Genomic DNA, 20547 nt, shown 5'->3' with positions numbered 1-20547 from the left:
CAGATGAGACAAAAGTAGAGCTTTTTGGGCAAAGACATCAACATAGAGTTTACAGGAGAAAAAAAGAGGCATTCAAAGAAAAGAACACAGTCCCTACAGTCAAACATGGCGGAGATTCCCTGATGTTTTGGGGTTGCTTTGCTGCCTCTGGCACTGGACTGCTTGACCATGTGCATGGCATTATGAAGTCTGAAGACTACCAACAAATTTTGCAGCATAATGTAGGGCCCAGTGTGAGAAAGCTGGGTCTCCCTCAGAGGTTATGTTTCTCCCAACAGGACAATGACCCAAAACACACTTCAAAAAGCACTAGAAAATGGTTTGAGAGAAAGTACTGGAGACTTCTAAGGTAGCCAGCAATGAGTCCAGACCTGAATCCCATAGAACACCTGTGGAGAGATCTAAAAATGGCAGTTTGGAGAAGGCACCCTTCAAATATCAGGGACCTGGAGCAGTTTGCCAAAGAAGAATGGTCTAAAATTCCAGAAGAGCATTGTAAGAAACTCACTGATGGTTACCGAAAGCGGTTGGTCACAGTTATTTTGGCTAAAGGTTGTGCAACCAAGTATTAGGCTGAGGGTGCCAATACTTTTGTCTGGCCCATTTTTGGAGTTTTGTGTGAAATGATCAATGTTTTGCTTCATTCTCTTTTGGGTTTTTTCATTTAAGACAAATTAAATGAAGATAATAATACCAAAGAATTTGTGTTTGCAATCATTTTCAGGAAGAAACTGAGTATTATCTGACAAAATTGCAGGGGTGTCAATACTTTTGGCCACAACTGTATGTTTGTAATAAGACCATGCACTGCATGCACTGACTGCCATGAGAAGAAAGCTGGAGGTGTTTAGGACTGCCAGCTCTGATCTACTCTATACAGTGGCTGAGCTGAGATCAGAGCTGTCTTTCTTTATACAATAGATCTCACAGGAGTAAGCATGTTCTTCTGACTTTCAGAAGCATGCTATTTTTTTTTTTTTTTTAACACCTTGGACGATGCCTCCTGCTTATTATCTATCAACATCATGCAGGGGAAGAAAATTCAAAGTTAGCACACCAGTCTCATCCAGTCTGAAAGATCTATTTAGTAATATAAGTTTATATTTCAAAATCTTGTGACAGATCAGATGATGTCCACATGCATTTCAGTATAACATGTCAGATTTCTCAAATACTGAATAATCTTTGCCCGGTAGACTTGTAAGTTAAAAAAGAAAAAATATCGATTTCTGTTAATTCATTTAAAATAATTTCTTACAGGGAAGATAATTTTATGGGGGAGGTCCAGACAAATCATAGCCATATCTCGATCCATACCTCAATCATTCGTTGCCATCAATCTGATTTAACCCCTTAACTATCGCTCATATTCCTTTTAACGGCTGCGGTTAAGGGTACTTATTTGTTAGCACCGCTTTTTAACGGTGCTGAGAAATAAGGGAAGAGTGCCACCAGCATCAGAAAATCCCTGGGGTCTCAGCTACCCGGGGTAGCTGAGACCCTGGAGAACATAACTATGGCTGGCTTTTACAGTCCCCTGTCATGTGATCGCCATTATTCACCGAATATGATCTCACATTTCTCTAGATATCTCTCATATGATCTAACATACCAGAGAAGAAGGAAATGGGGTCCCCTGACCCACCACCTCGATATCTCCCACAAAGATGTTCTTGCCGGTACCTGGCAAAAATAGGGGATTTTTCTTGTTTATCGCAGTGATCAAAATAAAAAAAAAATAGTAAATCAAATCCTCCTTTGTCACTACCTTAGTTAGATAAAAATTATAAAATAAAATTTTTTTAAATTTTTTCCTTTGTAGTTAGGGTTGGGGTTAGGTTAGAGTTGTGTTATGGTTAGGGTTGGGGTTAGTTTTGGGTTAGGGTTGTGTTAGGTTTGGAGTTAGAATTGAGATTTTTTCAAAAGTAAAAATAAAATATGGCAATAAGACAGCTAGTGTTGAACGTGAGTGCTCGCCACTCGAGTTTGCATCGGGTGCTCGGGAATGCATGGAGTATCGCAGATCCCCTCATGTTTTTTTTTTGGTTGTCTAACAGCCGTGAAACATGCGGGGCACGGACCCGATGCAAACTGGAGTAGCGAGCACTTGCTCTCAACACTAATGACAACATATTCAATATGACGACCTAATGTTATCAAATTCTGTGTCATACCTGTGGGTCAAAAATGCTCACTATACACCTGTATAAAATCCTTGAGGGGTATGGTTTCCAAAATAGGTTATTTGTGGGGGTTTTCCACTGTTTAGGCACATCAGGGGCTCTCCAAATGTTACATGGCGTCCATTTTCGATTTCAGACATTGTTGCGTTCAAAAAGTCCAACTTCTCCTTCCCTTCCAAGACCTGCCTTTCGCCAAGAGAGTTTATTTTTCCCACATATGGGGTATCGGCATACTCAGGAGAAATTGCACAGCAAATATTCGGGTCTATTTTCTCTTGTTACCCTTGTGAAAATAAAAGCGTTTGGGTCTAAATTAAATTTTTGGTGAAAAAGTTAAATGTTCATTTTTTTCCTTCCACAATGCTTCAATTCTCGTGAAGCAACTGAAGGGTTAGTAAACTTCCTGAATGTGGTTTTGAGCACCTTCAGGGGTGCAGTGTTTAGAATTGTGTCACTTTTGGGTACTATCTGTCATATAGGCCTCCCAAAATCACAGCAGATGTTATGGTCCCCCCCAAAAAAAATATCATTGGTCAACTTTAAACCCTTCTAACTTCTTAACTAAAAAAAAAAATATCTTTCCAAAATTGTGCTCATGTAAAGTAGACATGTGGAAAATGTTATTTATTAACTATTTTGTGTGACACATCTCTCTGATTTAAGGTCATGCAAATTAAAAGTTTGAACATTGCTACATTTTCTAAATTTTTGCCAAATTTCATTTTTTTCATAAATAAACATAAGTCATATCAAAGATATTTTACCACCATCATGAAGCACAATATGTTACCAAAAAACATTCTCAGGATCAGTGGGATCCGTTGAAGTGTTCCAGAGTTATTACCACAAGTGACACTTGTTATGATTGAGTCACCGTAGGAGGCAAAAACAGAAATGCTAGCTAAGTCCTGAAAACCAGAGAAGTTGGCAACTATCAGATTGCAGACCCCTGAACCTATCAACACAACTAGCAGTAGCCGTGGGGGGTTCCTACGATGACCTAGACCCCTCGATCACAGCCGGAGAGATACATAGGCCTAAAGAAGGAAAGGGGAAATCTAACTGCCCCAGAGCAGACCCCAAAGCAATAGGCAGCCCCCCACATATAATGACGGAGAAGCAAGATGAAAACACTTAGACAGAAAGACAGGCTGAGCAAAGACGGGGCCCAAAAACTACCTAGATAGGAACGGATAGGAAGGCTGCTGTCTGCAGTCTGCCAAAACCCTATCAGAGACAAAAGCCAACAAGCTGATATAAAAATGGCCCTGAAGCAACTAAGCTTCAAAAACTAAATCAGCACTCAGGTACTTTCAGAAGACAGAGCTCAAGGAACACTGCACACTCCAGCAGGGAGTGGCAGAATCCAAAAAGCAAGAAAAACAAAAACAAATCTTAGATGCAAAAAGGCAAAACAGAAAACTTAGCTTTAGGAGAGCAGGAATCAGACTGGTGTCCAAGAGTCCACAGAGAAATCACTCGCAGGGCAGAAAGGGCGTAGGCTGCCTTAAATCCAGTCAGTGACTCCACTCAGCCAATCGTCTTCATTAGTCCCAGGTGCCTGATAATCAGGCTCACTACCTTCCTTCACTAGAATAGGGAGTTCACCAGGCCTCAGTGACGGAGGGGAAAATGAACTCACAACAGACACTGGTCAGAATTGAAAAATTTGACCTGGTCATTAAGGTCAAAATTGGCTTAGTTACTAAGGGGGTAAAGGTATTTTCATATTGATTATCCTTGGGATATTGATTATCCTTGGTCTGACACTTGAAATCTCCATTGATCAGCTGTTGACACCTGTGGGTGCCTGTGTTCAGAGTGGAGCACTGCAAATCCATACATTGTTTCGTGGCCACTATAATCTACTGGACATCAGCTCTTATTGAAAATGTGAGCAACACAAACCATCTACTATCATAATTTGTCCTTTCTGCTCTTAGCAGTCACAATTATCATAAACCATATTTGCCACTTAACTAGGGTTTTAGCCCATTACATTTTTTTATTTCATTTTTTGCCTAAATAAGATCTGCAAAATAAAAAAAATGATTTTAAAAAACAAAAAATTACCTATTTTTTCCCCACAGAATAGAAATATTAACTAGACAAAGAAAAATAATCTTGTGGTCTTTACATATGCTAATAAAGGAGACCTCTCATGAATGCCTCTTATTGCCTGCAGCTCTCGTGTTGTGTCGTTTCAGTGGTGACATTTTAGCAGGATAGTTAGTAAAGTTTTAGTTAAGTTTGTTATCTATATCCTTGCTGCCTTTGTGTTTTGCATTGTGCATGTTACTATTGCGCTGTTATTTTCAAGGTGTTACATTCTTTTCCATGTTAAGCAAAGGCCGGGAGCTTGTTCCAGGCATTCCTTCTAACTGATATATAATTGGAATATATATTTTTGAAGGCAGTGACCTTGGCTGTTTGTAATGGCATCTAAAGCAATTATGTCGCTGATCGTGATGGAGAAAGATGGCAGGGAGCAGACAGAATTGCATGAATTAGTGTAAACAGCGAACGTTGCTAAGCAGTATTAGGTGACAGTTAGCTTTTTAATGAGGGAAGACGCACAGTAATTAAATGTTGACACACAATTATGAAAAATATCAGATAACAAATCAGCACCGCAATAAGGGAATAGGAACCGACATTTCTGGCAAGGGAAAAAAAAACTGTCCCGTGCTCCGTCATCTGAAACTGTTTTTTATGAGCGCAGGGTGAAGGTCAAGGAGGTATCTTAACTCCATCAATCCTTTGGACAGTTACAAACGACCTTTCACTTTCCATAAGACATTCAATATTCTGAATTGGAGAGATACATTTTTCTGTGTTTAGAAAATGATGAAATTGAAATCCTTCATATCACGCAAGGTGCAGCAAATGTTGAAATCACATGAACGCCTCATTCACCCCAACGGCGCATTCATGCTCGCTCCCCATTAACATGGAGCCAATCACTTCACGCTTGCTGTGTGTTTCAGTACCAAAATGGCCAGAGTGCCCTCGCTCGGAAACCGTAGGTGTGTTCAAAGATCATGTGAAAAATGACTGTAAAATTGCACCTGGAGCAGCTGTTATTAGAGCTGATCTGTGGCAGTAGAAATAACGGGTTTGACATTGCTCTATATTTACTACTCTACCTTTAGTAATTTGGAGAGTAGAGAACTTGTCGTCGGCGCTCTTCATGTTGTTACTATTGAAATGTTTTCTATAACTGTTTCTCCTTAGATACACGACAAAGAAAGCAAACGTGAGGCCCTACAGAAGGAACTATTAAAAGCTCAAAACCAGTACTCTGCATGTTATGATGAGGTAATCAATTTTAATTGCCTGTTTTGTATTAACCTTTGCTTTTTATTTCCTTATTCCTTGGCAGTGTAAGTACCTAAAATATACATCTATAATTAGGGATCCTGTTGTGATTGTTTATGGTTTCTGTTACCTTTTGTAATGTCTCAGTGATGTGTGCCAAGTAGAAAAACCATTTTCCCTTCTGCTTCCAAACAGCCAAAAATGCATATTTTCTTTTTATAATAATGTGAGCATAAGCACTAGAGAAACGTATATAATACAGGAATCCAACCTGCTGGGCTACAAGTTTGATTTTTAGCATTGGGGAGTTGAAAGTGTAAATGTAGACTGTCTAAAAATGCACCAAATTACGGTAAGTAGCTCATGTGGATGATAAATTTGGTGCATATTTAGACTGTGTAGTGATCAATGTAAAAGTAGTAGACACCCCCTGAAAATTTACTTTGTGATGGTTCTACAGTAAAATGGAAAAATTGCTCCAAAATTTTCACCCAGTGAAGACAATCCCCAAAGTCAAATACACAACACATATTTTTTCAAGTTCACGACTGCTTTGAGGGCTTTCGAGATACAAAAATACAGCCTTAAATGTGTTTTCTCAAGTTCAAAAGTTATCCCCTATCCACAGTATAGGGGATAATTTTCCAGTCAGTGGGGTCTGACTGCTATGGTCCCCATCGTTCCCAAGAACCGTGACTCTAAAGAGTGGTCGATCATGCACACTTCTTCTGCATTCATTCTAATGCTTTCCTTGACAATCTCCGGTGCTCCCATTAATAATGAATGGAATTGATTAATAATTGAATTGCAAATACAAGGTAATAAATATTTGTGTGGCCCAAAAGCTATACAATCCCATACTGTGTGTATATGTATATATATATATATATATATATATATATATATATATATATATATATATATATATATATATGCTAAAGAGGGTGGAGGTGCATGCTTCATAACTTCCAATTAGTATCACCTTCGTCTCCTTAAATTACAGCTTTGCCCTCTGTTGCATTAGTTTGACCAGTGGAGAGTAGAGCTGTCACTCAAGGAGAGGAATGGAGGCACCATCTGGAAAATAAGTAGACTGATGCCCTTGCTGTGCATTGGTCCACCCTCCAATCCATTTCCACCTCTTTTTAGTATATGCTCATATGCTCTTACAATAGAATTTCTCAGTTTCAGAGCAGCACTTTGGGGCCACACACGTATCCATTACCTTGTGTTTTCATGTCTAAAGTTGATGAAGGTCCTATATTCTGTTTTGGGAAGGTCTAAGTTGATGACACATTCTCCCTTTTTATATTTACAAGTTCAAATCACCTGTAGAGAATATAAGAAAGTTTATTATATATGATTTCCAATTTGTCACTTTCTAAAATATTCCATTTCACTACTGGATATTCGCCGTACAGACCCATCAACAGACTACAACATACAGACTAAAGCCCCCGTCACACCTAACGATGTCCCAGCGATCCCACCAACGATCCGACATGGATGGGATCGCTGGGACATCGTTAGGCTGATCGCTGGTGAGCTGTCACATAGACAGCCCCAGCGATCAGGACCAGCGACGCTGGACGCTGGTTTCTAATGTAAACGTCGGGTATCCAGGAGCCGCGGCTCCTGGACACCCGACTTTTACATTAGAAACCAGCGTCTAGCATTACTGATCGCTGGTCTCTCGCTGCCACATGCAGCGATGCGTGCTGGGCAGCAGGAGACCAGCGATCGAAAAACGGCCCAGGCTGCTCGAGCACGATCAGCGATACCCGGCACGGGGGCCCGTCGCTGATCCCCGTCACACACAGCGATCTCGCTGGCATGTCACAAAATCAGCGATCTCGCTGAAACTGCCCATGTCCTGCCAATGAAGGTGTGCATTATCATTAGAAACTCCCTGCAGATGTTATCTCAAATGATCAATGTAAATGGGTAATTCCAGTGATATTGGGAATACATGGGAACATTATTACTTTGAGCAAACAATATATTCAAGTCATTCTCCTTAAATAAATTATGCTATTAAAATTTTTAGAATTAAAAGAACCTGCGAAGAGCACAACACAGACGGCTCTGTATGATTATAAATCCTATTGAAATAAAATCAAGTATTTCCTTTGTAAAAGCTGCTTACATCTATGGCCCAAGCAAACAGCTGTCAAAAATGCCATTTCTTTTCAAGTTTGTAGGAGCCGATGTACTTGCCTGTTGTGAATGTTTAAGATACAAGCAGCTTTTTGCTCAAATTAGATGCAATTCCTTCAGAGGATTAGGCTCCACTTTAGGGAACATAATGTGAAGATGGGACAGCAATATTTAAAATGAACCTTGCATTTACCGTATCTGTTTTACATCCAGTTGCTCCACCGGGACAAACTTCTACATAAACTTAAGGAAGAAAATATTCAGCTGACAGAGCAAATCATGCAGCGGTCCCAGGACATTTCCAAGATGAGTGAAGAAAGGAAGAGACTGGAGCTAAAGCTGGCAGTTGTCACAGAGAGACATAAAACTGCACAACAAGAGGTGTGTGTCTGTGCGTTACAATACATTACCCCCCTTCTCTTTCTCTTTGAGAGCCTCTTGTCAATTACAAGTTTACAGTATATAACAAGGCATGTCATTTGTAACCTGTGTTCTTCACAAATAGCAACATCGTATGCGTCATTACTTTTAGAAGTAATGCAACTCATTTTTCTTTCATGATCTGTTTTCGGTGTCTGACTAGTCTTTACTGTGTTTAGTGCTAGATTTAGTTGGGGGAAGAGCAAAGTTGTGACGGGTATTTGTAACATCAAAAAATAAAGCAAAGAATATAAATTAGCATATACTATTGGTCTTTGTTCTTACTGTGAACATCTTCCTCAAAGTACCCCATTACTGCAGCTAAATTACTGCTCATAAGTACATAACCTGTGCATGTTCTCGGTGATGGCATTATTCACATCCCTGCTAGTGAACATGCTATATTCTGGTTCTTATTTCAATGCCATTTTTATTTCACTTATTTTTGGATTTATTTGTTATTCGGACTAATTAGAACTTTATTTCCGACATATTACATCCAAGGAATCAAGGATAGTACTTTACAGGGAATGTGTCAAAAGAAAAATAGCTTTTAAAAGTATCTTTAACATAAAAAAGTAAGTAAAAGGTTTTTTTTTTTTGATTATTATTATTTCAATGTCCCACAGGCATTGCAGAGTTAACATTTTTGTAATATACTTCATTACCTTTTTTGTTTTCTTATCTCTTTCTTCACCAAATGTCGGTGTGCTTTTTCAATCTCAATTCCTGCTTCTTTAGAAGCTCCTTTTAACTACTGTTGGGCTTGGCAATATCTATACAAACAATCTGTGTGCAGGATTTTCCCTAAGTGGGGCTGGGAGCTGAGTGGCTCAGATAGGAAAGTCTTGCTCGCATGTAGTTTGAATATGGTGTACAAATCTTGGTGAGTAGCATTTGAAAGCAGCTTCTGAAGGAGCAGGAACTGGGCATTCAAACAGCATGGTGGCATAGCTGTTGGGAGAGAAGGAAGTAAAATTAGATGATGAGTTATATTATAGTATATTACAAAAAAAAATCAGAATTTTCCAATGGCTTAAGGATAATTCCATTAAAAAAATAAGTCTTATCTACTGTTAAAGAATTTTGACAGGATTTTATGAGAAATCTTTTATTTTTTATGGTATTTTCTGTTTGCAAATTGCTAAACACTGGGCCTCAAAACGCTGACACTGTTCTGTAGAGATTATTTTCAGCAATTATCTAATTATCCACATAAGAAATATAAAAAATGAAGGCTATAAATCCACACAAAACTGTATTAGGTGATGGTATCACCTCCTACTTCACCCTGCATTATCATCTCTGCACAGGTGACGGAGCATGAGTACAAACTATGCCATAGATCAAGACCATGTATTGGAAGATGACTAGTAATTTCTCAAAGAGGTTATGTGAGGTCGCCTAACATGTCAGTTTTAGTAAATAGTATATATCTTTTCTTATAGCTGTGCATGTTCCTATTCCTGTTATTTTATCTAGAATTTTTTAAAATAATTTGACAATTGGGTGTCCCCAATTGTGGGTTTGTCCTTACACACAAGGATAGTATACAGCAAGTCCTGATAATACCAGACTCTGTAGGGACCCAGCCATTGACAAGTGGAATGGTGACACTAATTTGTATTTTTTTTTTTATTTCTGAGAGGAATGTAATATTAGAATAACACACAGCAAATTTTAAACTAGAACAATGTGGGAAGGGAAGCAAAAGGCCAGAAAAAGCCATACACCTGACAAATGCTATTGAGAACTCTGCTATTAGAAGTGGAAAGGAAGAACAAAGACAAAAGAATGTAAATAATAAAAATATTGGAGAAAGAGAAACCAGTCACAAAACTAAAATGTTTCTATACTAATGCACAAAGCATGGGCAACAAACGAGAATTGGAACTACTAACGTAGGAAAAGAAATATGATGTCATTGGAATCACTGAAACTTGGTGGGACGATACACATGACTGGAATACAAGGATAAAAGGATACAACTTATTTGCTAGAAACAGACTTGATAAACGAGGAGGAGGTGTCGCATTGTATGTTAGAAACGCGTATATCTGCACAGAGATTGAAGCTTCAGAGACTGGGAGTTCCGTGGAAACTGTTTGGGTAAGAATACAAGGACAGAACAATGGAAAGGACACCATTGTAGGCATTTACTACAGGCCGCCTGTGCAAGCTGAAGATATGGATGAACTCTTTATGCATCAAATGGCCAAGTTCTCCAAAAAATATGACATAGTTGTCATGGGAAAAATTACAATCCTATAAAGAGAGCACGGCACTCAGGAATAGTTTGGTTGTTGGTGCTCAAGTCGGGTATCCAACCCATCAATCAAAAATGACAAAAATCTTGGCACTCAATATGTGAAATATTCAGACACTTTTATTTTGTGCATCCAGGCAGAAAGGTTTAAACGTTTTCGGTCCAGCATAGGACCTTCATCAGAAAAATCTCGTTTACTGAAATAAATAAATCCTTGCAATGGTAGCCAAAAGAAGGACAAAGTAGAGAGTCTGGATGGCCAGTGGAAATGTTAAATGGCTGGCGTCTGGAAAGCGTACGTGGACTGTACAGTGTAGGGCTTCAGAAAAGGGACCTCTAGGGTCACTAAAATAAGGAGTGAAGACAGCGCTGATAGCAGTGGGTATACAACCTCTAGAATTGAATTGCGCTGGTGAAGCCCTGGTCTGTGGTCTGGCTGCCCTGTGTGGAAGACGCTCTTCTGAATATTTCACATATTGAGTGCCAAGATTTTTGTCATTTTTTTTATAGTTGTCATGGGAGATTTCAACTATCCCGACATTTGTTGGGAATCTCTCTCAGGCAAAACTAACAGGTCAAGGAAATTCTTATCCTCTCTTGCTGACAACTTTATCTTCCAAAAGGTAGGGGAGAAAACAAGGGGAACTGCTACCTTGGATCTAATCCTTATAAACAGGGAGGAAATGGTTGAGGAGGTAAAAGTGGCTGGGACCCTAGGAGGAAGCGACCATGTTATTTTAGAATTTTGGATAACTAGAGGAGGAAGACCTGTGAAGACTCAGATGTCAAGGTTAGATTTCAGAAAGGCAGATTTTAAGGGATTCAGAAAGAGAATTGGAGGGATCCAATGGCTGGATATCCTTAAGGACAAAAATGTCCAGGAAGGATGGGAAATCTTGAAAAATGAAATTCTCAAAGCACAATCGTTAACAATTCCGAAAAGAGGGAAGAATAGGAAGCGTTTAAGGAAACCAGGATGGATGAACACAGAACTTAAGGACATGCTAAAAAGAAAGAAAGAAATGTTTTATAAAATGGAAAGAGGGAGGCATATCTAAAGAAGAATGTAATGCTGTCTGCAGAAATTGCAGGGCACAAATCAAATTATCTAAAGCTGACAATGAATTGAGGCTTGCAAGAGATGTCAAAAGCAATAATAAAGGATTTTGGGGATATGTCCAAAGTAAAAGAAAAGTCAAAGATGCTATAGGATTTTTACAGGATGAAAATAATGAAATGGTAAGACAGGATGTTGAGAAGGCCGAACTTTTAAATTCCTATTTTGCATCTGTTTCCTCCCAGAAAGGAAATGTAAGATCAATGGTTATTCACTGTCCTATTAAGGGAATAGAAGAATCCAGGATATCTGTAAACAGAAAGATAGTGAGGAAACACTTAGCTAACCTAAATAAATTCAAGTCTCCAGGTCCAGATGAATTACACCCCAGAGTTCTTAAGGAGATAGCAGAAGAAATTTTTGAACCCCTCTCCATAATCTTTTAAAATTCTTGGAGAACAGGAGAAGTCCCAGAAGACTGGAGAAGAGCAAATGTTGTTCCTATCTTCAAAAAGGGGAAGAAGGTGGACCCAGGGAACAATAGGCCGGTGAGTTTGACTTCTATACCAGGAAAGATCTTTGAACAAATTATTAAACAACATGTATCTCAGTACCTGGACAAGAATTAAGTGATTAAACAGAGTAAGAATGGGTTTGTAACTAATAAGTCATGCCAGACAAACTTAATTTCCTTCTATGACTGAATCACTGATTGGGTGGATCAGGGAAATGCTGTAGATATAGTATATCTTGACTTCAGCAAAGCATTTGACAAAGTATCTCACACAATCCTTATTGAAAAAATGGCTAAGTATGGAATGGACAAGGCAACTGTTAGGTGGATTCATAACTGGCTTAGTTATCGGACCCAAAGAGTGGTCGTAAATGGCTGCACATCCAGTTGGAAGAATGTCTCAAGTGGGGTACCACAGGGCTCTGTCCTGGGCCCAGTATTGTTCAACATATTTATCAATGATTTAGATGAAGGAATTGAGGGTAAACTGATTAAATTTGCTGATGACACAAAGCTAGGAGGGATAGCTAATACTAGAGAAGAGAGAGAGGATTCAAAAAGATATAAATAAACTGGAGCAGTGGGCAGCAAATAACAGAATGGTTTTTAACAGGGAAAAATGCAAAGTACTACATCTTGGCAATAAAAATGAAAAAAGCATATACAAAATGGGAGGAATAGGGCTAAGCAACAGGACATGTGAAAAAGACTTGGGTATACTAATTGATCACAGACTGAACAAGAGTCAACAGTGTGATGCAGCTCCAAAAAAGTTAAAAGTAATTTTAGGATGTATAAACAGAAGCATACAGTCTAGATCACGTGAAGTCATTATTGCCCTCTACTCCTCTTTGGTCAGACCTCATCTGGAATACTGTGCCCAGTTTTGGGCGCCACATTTTAAAAAAGACATCAGCAAACTGGAGCAAGTTCAGAAAACAGCGACCAGAATGGTGACCGGTCTGCAAACCCTGTCTTATGAGGACAGGTGGCAGGATTTGGGAATGTTTAGCTTGCAGAAGAGAAGACTGAGAGGAGACTTAATAGCTGTCTACAAATATCTCAAGGGCTGTCACATTGTAGAAGGATCATATTTATTCTCATTTGCACAAGGAAAGACTAGAAGCAATGGGATGAAACTGAATGGGAGGAGACACAGATTATATAATAGAAAAAACTTTTTGACAGAGTGATCAATAAGTAGAACAGGCTGCCTCGAGAGGTGGTGAGTTCTCCTTCAATAGAAGTCTTCAAACAGAAGCTGGACAGACATCTGTCTGGGATGATTTAGTGAATCCTGCTTTGAGCAGGGGGTTGGACCAGATGGCCCTGGAGGTCCCTTCCAACTCTACGATTCTATGATTCAAACAATACTTTAGTCATGGTAATTTTTTTGGCGTTACTAAAAGAGACTCGTTTGACAAGCTACTAAAAAGGTAAAAGGCAGTTTTAGCCATTTTTTTGTGCAAGTATTTTAGCGATGATATTTAAATGTGTCCATCAGGTACTACACTTCATTTCCTAAATTTCTGACTACTGTTTGAATGAACACACTGCAGGATAAAGGGAACGTGTCAGCAGTTTTTAGACCCCAAAATAACATCATGATAATAAAGTACCTATACTTCTATACCTTTATATTATAAATGCATGTCTCTGTGGTCTCATAATCCATTGACAATTTCGTATGCAAATGAGCTTGCAAATGCAGGATATCTACGACCTTTCTCCTCCCGGCTGTCACTAAATGTGTAGGAAAGGCTAAGTGCAACAGAAAGGGATAAGGAAAAGGGAGCCAAACACTAGAGAAGGGGGAGTGAAGACCCCTAGACAAATCTAAAGTCACCCTGTCTGCCCTATCGTTCCTATATACCATATTTTTGTACTATAAGATGCATCGGACCATAAGACGCACCCCAAATTTTCAGAAGGAAAATAGAGAAAAAAAAAATGTGTCAAAAGGGGGTCCGTCTTACAGTTAGAATTCAGCTTACCCAGGGGGATCAGCAGCGCTGGTGGAGCGGCGGGGTCACAGGAGATGTTCAGTGTTCCGACGATATGACTCTCATCCAAGGCAGGTGCGGTGGCTTCCGGGAAATCCCATCCCAGCCTGGTACTGCTGGTGCGGCAGGTTCGGCGCTGGTGCTCTGTGGTGCGGATGGTTCCGCCAGCATCTTGTGAAAGCCCAGAGAACCCGCATATTCATTACTGTGATGTGTTGGCCTCCGGGAAAATGGCCGCTGGGGGCGGCGCATGCTCAGATTGAGACCTCAGCAACGAGATTCTCGTCCCGAGATGTCGGGATGAGATCTCATTGCCGAGATCTCAATATGAGCATGCGCTGCCCTCGGTGGCCATTTTCCCAGAGACCAACGCATCGAAGCAGATTGAGATCTTGGCAACGAGATCTCGTTGCTGAGATCTCAATATGACCATGCGCCGCCCCTGGCGGCCATTTTCCCGGAGGCCACCGCATTGCAGCAATGGATGTGTGGGGCCCCCAGGCTTTCACAAAATGTTGGCGGAGCCTCCCACGCAACACAGAGCACCATCGCTGAACCTGCTGCACCAGCCTGGGAAGAGAGTGTGATCATTGCCCAGCAGCGTCGGACCGGGTTCGCAGCAGAATCGCCCGACTCCTGCTGCCGCTACATTATTTGTAAGTGTATTCCGACTATAAAACGCACCCCCATTTTCCCCCAAAATGTTTTGGGAAAAAAGTGCGTCTTAAAGTCCGAAAAATGTGGTAGGTTCCGCACCTATCGCCGAGCAGAATACCTAATCCCTGCCTGACCCTGTCGATAATCCCTGGACAGGATGACCCATTTCAAGCACCACTACAACTAAAGACAGATAGGATACACAAACAAGGGGGAACACTTGATGGAGGTTGCCACTGGATTCTAAAGTCAGAAGGCCCAGGAAGAAGTCTGCAAAGCATACTGCTGAGATCTTCTGCAGTCAGATGCAGAGCAGCGGTCTGCAGCCTCTGACAAACCCGTGACACCGCTGCCGGTCTCCTGACAATGATTAACAGGTCACTCTTCTCTGTGACTTATTCCACCAGGCAGCATCTCATATAGGTGACGTCATTCTTGGAGATAGCGCAGGTACAGTAACATCTTGAAAACTTTGAAAAAGCCGTACCGTGCATCTGTGTATGCGCTGCCCCAGGAATGGCTGGATTGGCGTGAGATCTCAGGAAGGGAAGCAGATCACAGAGACAGAGATCTTGCGCATATGGAAAGCTGTAAATGCAGGCCATGCTCTTTTATATAAGAATTTTCAGATGGATTATAAAGCAATGGAGATATTAACTTTTAATTTAAAGGTATGGAAGTAATTATAATTACAGGTACTTTACTATGATGACCTTACTTTGGGGTCTAAAAACCTGCTGACAGGTTCCCTTTAAGTTCTATGAAAAAAAGGCAAAGATTGGGACTACTAGTCATGCTTGGCCCGGCCTCTCTCCATTTTTGTAACTGTTATATGTAGAGAAACATTAAGATCAGATATAAAAAACATACATGACTTATCTATTTGCTCCCAAGAGACAAGCTCCTCTCATAGTAGATCCTTTGCAGTTATATAATTTGTATGGGTAGACATCTGTGGTGTTCTCTGCTTATCCTTGCAGAGATTCTTAGTATGTGAAGGGGTTAAACTGGACAGTTTTAGTTTCTGCAGCACTTTACGGCTTTGTCTGTAGTCCTGTAACATGGTACTGCCCTTTGTGTGGAATATCTAAGGAATCGTGTATTGAAAGGAAACCAGCAAGGAATAGAGATGACACAAAGAGGTTGAGAGCACAATGCCTTGTCTTGCTCAAGTTAGTTTTGAATGAAGTTAGTTATTCATTCTGGTGTTCTAGCTCTCGCTTATTCTCCATCTGTATTTAATTTTGATATTCTTTTTTTTTAGGTTAATAACAGAGATCAAATCATTTTACAACTTAAAACAGACTTGAAAACATCACAGGAGAAATATTTTGGCACTCAAGAAGAAGTAAGTACTCTGAGAGTTTAGACTGAAACGTCTGTTCACAGATCATTCTTCAGTATCCGTAGCTGTTGGTAAGATGGAAACGCTCAGCTCCTTCTCTACCACTTCCTCTGTGCATGGCACACTTACGTGTGGTACAATCCTCAAGTTGTTGGAATTAAAGGTTTAGTCCGTCGGACCGGGCTTTTCTGTCATTGTTGACCTTTGTGTTACCCATCACACTATGTGCAACAATAAACAATTTTAGATTCATGGAAGGAAGTTGGGGTATACACAAGTCACTTGGTTTAATTCAGTGAGAGGCAAGCGCTGACCTTGTTGCATAGTAACAATCTAAATGATGAATATGTGCTGTCACAATGGGACGGCGCTGCTTATTATTGAAAATCTTCTATTAAATTAATGAAAATTATGCAATCTGGATTTTTAGTGTGTTTTGTAGCAGTGTATCACTGAATTTATTGTACCAGGTAGCGCATACCTCAGAAAACATTTAGTACAGTATCTACAATTTAGTGAATTGTATATTTACTGGCTTTAGATTTTCCTTTTTTCTCTTCTATTCTGGATATGCTAAAAATGAATTAAAGGTTTCTTTCAAAAGAGAAATTATTTCTTTTTAACTTTATTAGCAACCAATCAATAAATAACATTAGACGTCTACTTTCTACCTCTGCTTTAAGTAGAGCAGTAAGGTACAGGGTCACCTTAGAAGTTGGTAATGCAATTAATGATTCCCATTTAGGCATTGCGGGTTCTTGAAGTTCTTTTACAATATGGTCATGTTAATGTATTTTTCTCCTGGAACAAGAGCAGATGTACCATAAAGGCCAACTGTGTGTTTGCTACAGGGCTCTTGGAGATTCAAGGCCCAGTCCTTATTGGTCCCATACTCTTTGATATTAGGTAGTAAGACCAAGTGAATAGAGGTTTAACCTTTCCAAAGGAATTGCATTACTAATTAAAAGTGTTATTCAAGACAAAGATAACATTTCCCCATTCTGCCAATTAGTGCAACCGAGGCAACTTCTTTAAGGCTAGGTTCAACCTTGTGTCGGGACCTCTGTTAGGTAGCTCCATGTCAAGTCCTATTATTTTTACCAGAAGTAAAACAGAGAATGCTATTTTTCCCATTAAAATGTTGACAATGGAGTTTGTTTGGTTCTCTTTTCGTCTGTCATAGAATGGATCAGTTCATTCAGAAGTTCTGATTTGCTATTTCTGTCATTCAACTTTAAAATGGAACTTTGAACGTCTATGTGAGCCTAGCCTGAGAGACACAAACATTTTTTTTTATTTCTTAGTTAAGTCTCCAAGAGGCTGAAGTTTCAAGGCTTCAGCAAAGGGTTAAATCTCTACAAAGCGAATCTCGGGAATTGTGGGAAAAAAACAATGATCAGGAGGATAGACTGAACCAGGCTGAAAAGGTAAAGCAACATCTCTCGCACGAACAAGAGATCCATCTTGGCCAGGTAAATATATAATATTTATTGATGATCCTCATATGAGATATTGTCTAAGATTTTTGCACAAGAGATCCAACAATTTTCTTTGTTGAGTCCAGCAGATTATAGAAAGATGATCATGCTTAATTGATCAATAATGGTAGATACTTGATACTTGAACATTGAGTAGCTTAACACAGAAACTTCTCATTTACACAGTTTATGCCCTTTAATGGGGAAAAGACTTAATTGTTCCGTCAACTGTACAATTTTCCTTTAAGCAGACGTCCCATTCATCAAGTTAAATAATAACATTGTGTGAGTGAAGTGACAGGTTGGCAGATTGCTTTATGGAATTCAAGTTGAGCATTTACTTTTCCCAGATCTCTGCATGTTCTTGATTTTATAAGTAGACGTGGGATCAAAAGCCATATATACATTCAAGCACGTTTTACAGTGTGATGGGATAATCTCTAAATTTGTTGCTCCATGTGCTCCACTTATTGAACGGATTAAACAAATGGATATAATGAAAGTTCTCTGCCTCTATTGTTTTCATGGGACCAGTCTTCCCTTGTGAATATGCTGAATTTTATATATAACGCAGCACAGCGTCCTTCTGTCCGAAGCCGGGGTTGGCGGCGCCTGCGCAGTGTGGTGCTGGAGTCAGCGCTACGTCACCATTTTATTGAAGACACTGTGTTTGTGAATATTGAAGTATTGTACTACAAAATTACCACAGAACCATTTTAATGAAGTATTGTACTACAAAATTAACATAAAATGTACCAATAAAAATGCTCACCACCTGCATGTAGAACGGGTTCATAGCACACACGCACACACTCCGACACCATTTTAATTATAATACACCGTTAGCAGAGCACTACTCAAACGACGCCCATATGGCTACTAGAAAAAGGGAGAAGATTACTTCAACAGTAATAAACAAAAGTATAATTAAGGATAAAGGAAAGAAAAAAAGCCAGTGGAGGAATACATAGGCAACACCCAACCTAGAAAGTCCAGAAGAAGTTCAAATAAAAATATAAAGGGAGGAAGACATACATAAGTGTTATGATGAGTCAACGAAGGAGGAAAAAACAAAATACCAGCTAAGTCCAGAAAAACCAGAGAGGTTAGCAGCTATCGGATTGCAGACCCGTGAACCTATCCACAACAACTAGCAGTAGCCGTGGGGGGTTCCTACGGTGCCCTAGACCCCTCGATCACAGCCGGAGAACTATGTAGCCTAAAGACAGAAAGGGGAGAAACTAAACTGCCCCAGAGCAGACCCCAAAGCAATAGGCAGCCCCCAACATATAATGACGGTGAAGCAAGATGAAAACACTAACACAGATAGAAAGATAGGTTGAGCAAATGATGGGGCCCAAGCTAACTACATAGGACAGGATAGGAAAGCTGCTGTCTGCCATCCGCAAAAACCTATCAAAATGAGCCAACCGACTGATAGGAAAAACAGGCCCTGAAGTCGCTAGGCTTCAAAAAGACTATATCAGCACTCAGGTATATTCTGAAGACAGAGCAAAATATCAACAGATCAGAGAGAAAAATGGAATTCAACTCACCCCCGGCCGGGGATGGCAGAACTCCCAAAAAACAAGGCAAAACAAAAACAAAACTGAAGAGTACAAAGCGGAGCAGAAAAACTTAGCTTTGAGCTGCAGGAATCAGACTGGTCTCCAAGAATCCAGCAGGAAAATCACCAGCCAGGAAGAAGGGTGTCGGCAGCCTTATATCCAGTCCTCAATTCCAGCCACCCAGTCATCATCTAGCTGTCCAGGTGTTTGGTAATCAGTCTCACTACCTTCCTTCACTAGAGGAGGGAGTTCATCAGACCTCAATGGTGAAGGGAAAAATGAACTCACAACACATAAGACCCCACCCACAAACTCTTGTACCAAGAACGCAGCATAGAGAAATACCACAGTTTTTTTTTTTTTTTTTTTGAAAAAAAGGAGTTGACAGAGAATTTATTGAACAATAAATACATTTCTTTATCACCAAATGCTGCAGTATAATTAAAAAGCTGCCAATTAACTATACAACCGTATTCGTTCCATAATAGAGCTATCCAAACACCATCAAATACCCTATGAGGAAGAAGCTCAGGCAAAAAAAAAGCAAGGAGGGCTGAAGCTCAAAGGTTTTGTAGAAGTAAGGTTTCAGAACAGCACCTTCAATTGCATCGTGAAGCCACTGCTGTCAGAAAAATGTCTGTCTGTCAAAATCTCACTCAAAAAGAGTGTCACCAGATGTGCATTTCAGACGCTGAAAGGCATAGGTCTACCTGACAGAATATGACTGAAGGTGAGCTTCAGCAGCATAATGAACCCAATACTGGGAGACACAGAATAGCCATACTAACCAACCTTTCCGCTGGCGTAAGAACTTCAGATCTTGTAAAACTGCTTTGCTTGCCGAAAATTTCAATGAATAACGGCATTGACGCCATGCTGTTTTGGCCCAATGAACAAAAAATGCCCAGTTTGTAATTTTAACTATTTCAAAAATGAAATTACAACAAACTGTTGTCATAATGAAACCATCATATAGGAATAAGTACACATACATCCCTGGATTACTAATTGTATGAAGGGATCAGAACCAAACTTCAAGAATTTTATGGAAAACATAAGCTCATACAATAGATGCTTTTGCATCAATTGGTGCATAAGTTGACCGATCAGGTCCTCTCTGTTACAGAATCCATGGGCAAATTTACCATGCAACATCTGTGTGGTACGCTAACCAAGGTGAATCACCAACCTATGCCCAGTTATATATTCTGGATGTGGCTGAAGCCTTGAATAAAAGAGTGCACAATTCACCCAACACTGGATGCATTCGTAATGTAATGCAAAATCTCCAAAGAATTCTCGAAGATATCAATCCTTTCGACAGAGAATACAAAAATATGTTGAAATTGAACAAGAACAAATGCTCAAGGCAAATCTCCAAAACTGAACACCAATTAAATATAACATGACTTTCGTGAAAGAAAAAGTAAATACTGTGCATCGGCAGAATCAACGCTCCAATTACCAGAGGAGAAATTGCTGTCCTTTTCCACAGTGCAGATGTTGCACCCCCAGAAACCCGTGACATAACAATTCATCCTAAAAGTGCGATTTTACAAAATATATCTATCCTGATTAGAC

General features: G+C 39.8%; 1 protein-coding gene across 1 annotated transcript in view; it reads left to right on the top strand.

Annotated features, from left to right (window-relative positions):
* The window catches only part of LOC141053222 (uncharacterized), a 653087-nt gene that overhangs the window by 89177 nt on the left and 543363 nt on the right, over positions 1–20547 (top strand). Inside the window, exons 3-6 of the mRNA XM_073550619.1 lie at positions 5418–5501; positions 7872–8039; positions 15840–15923; positions 17225–17392. Of these exons, the coding sequence (XP_073406720.1) occupies positions 5418–5501; positions 7872–8039; positions 15840–15923; positions 17225–17392 (504 nt within the window). The remainder of the gene's footprint in view (positions 1–5417; positions 5502–7871; positions 8040–15839; positions 15924–17224; positions 17393–20547) is intronic.

The sequence above is a fragment of the Dendrobates tinctorius genome, unplaced genomic scaffold (genome assembly GCF_039654945.1).
Source record: "Dendrobates tinctorius isolate UK_male_01 unplaced genomic scaffold, ASM3965494v1 ptg000165l, whole genome shotgun sequence".
NCBI lineage: Eukaryota > Metazoa > Chordata > Amphibia > Anura > Dendrobatidae > Dendrobates > Dendrobates tinctorius.
Note: the sequence above shows the minus strand (reverse complement) of the source record. Positions and strands in the feature narration are given on the sequence as shown.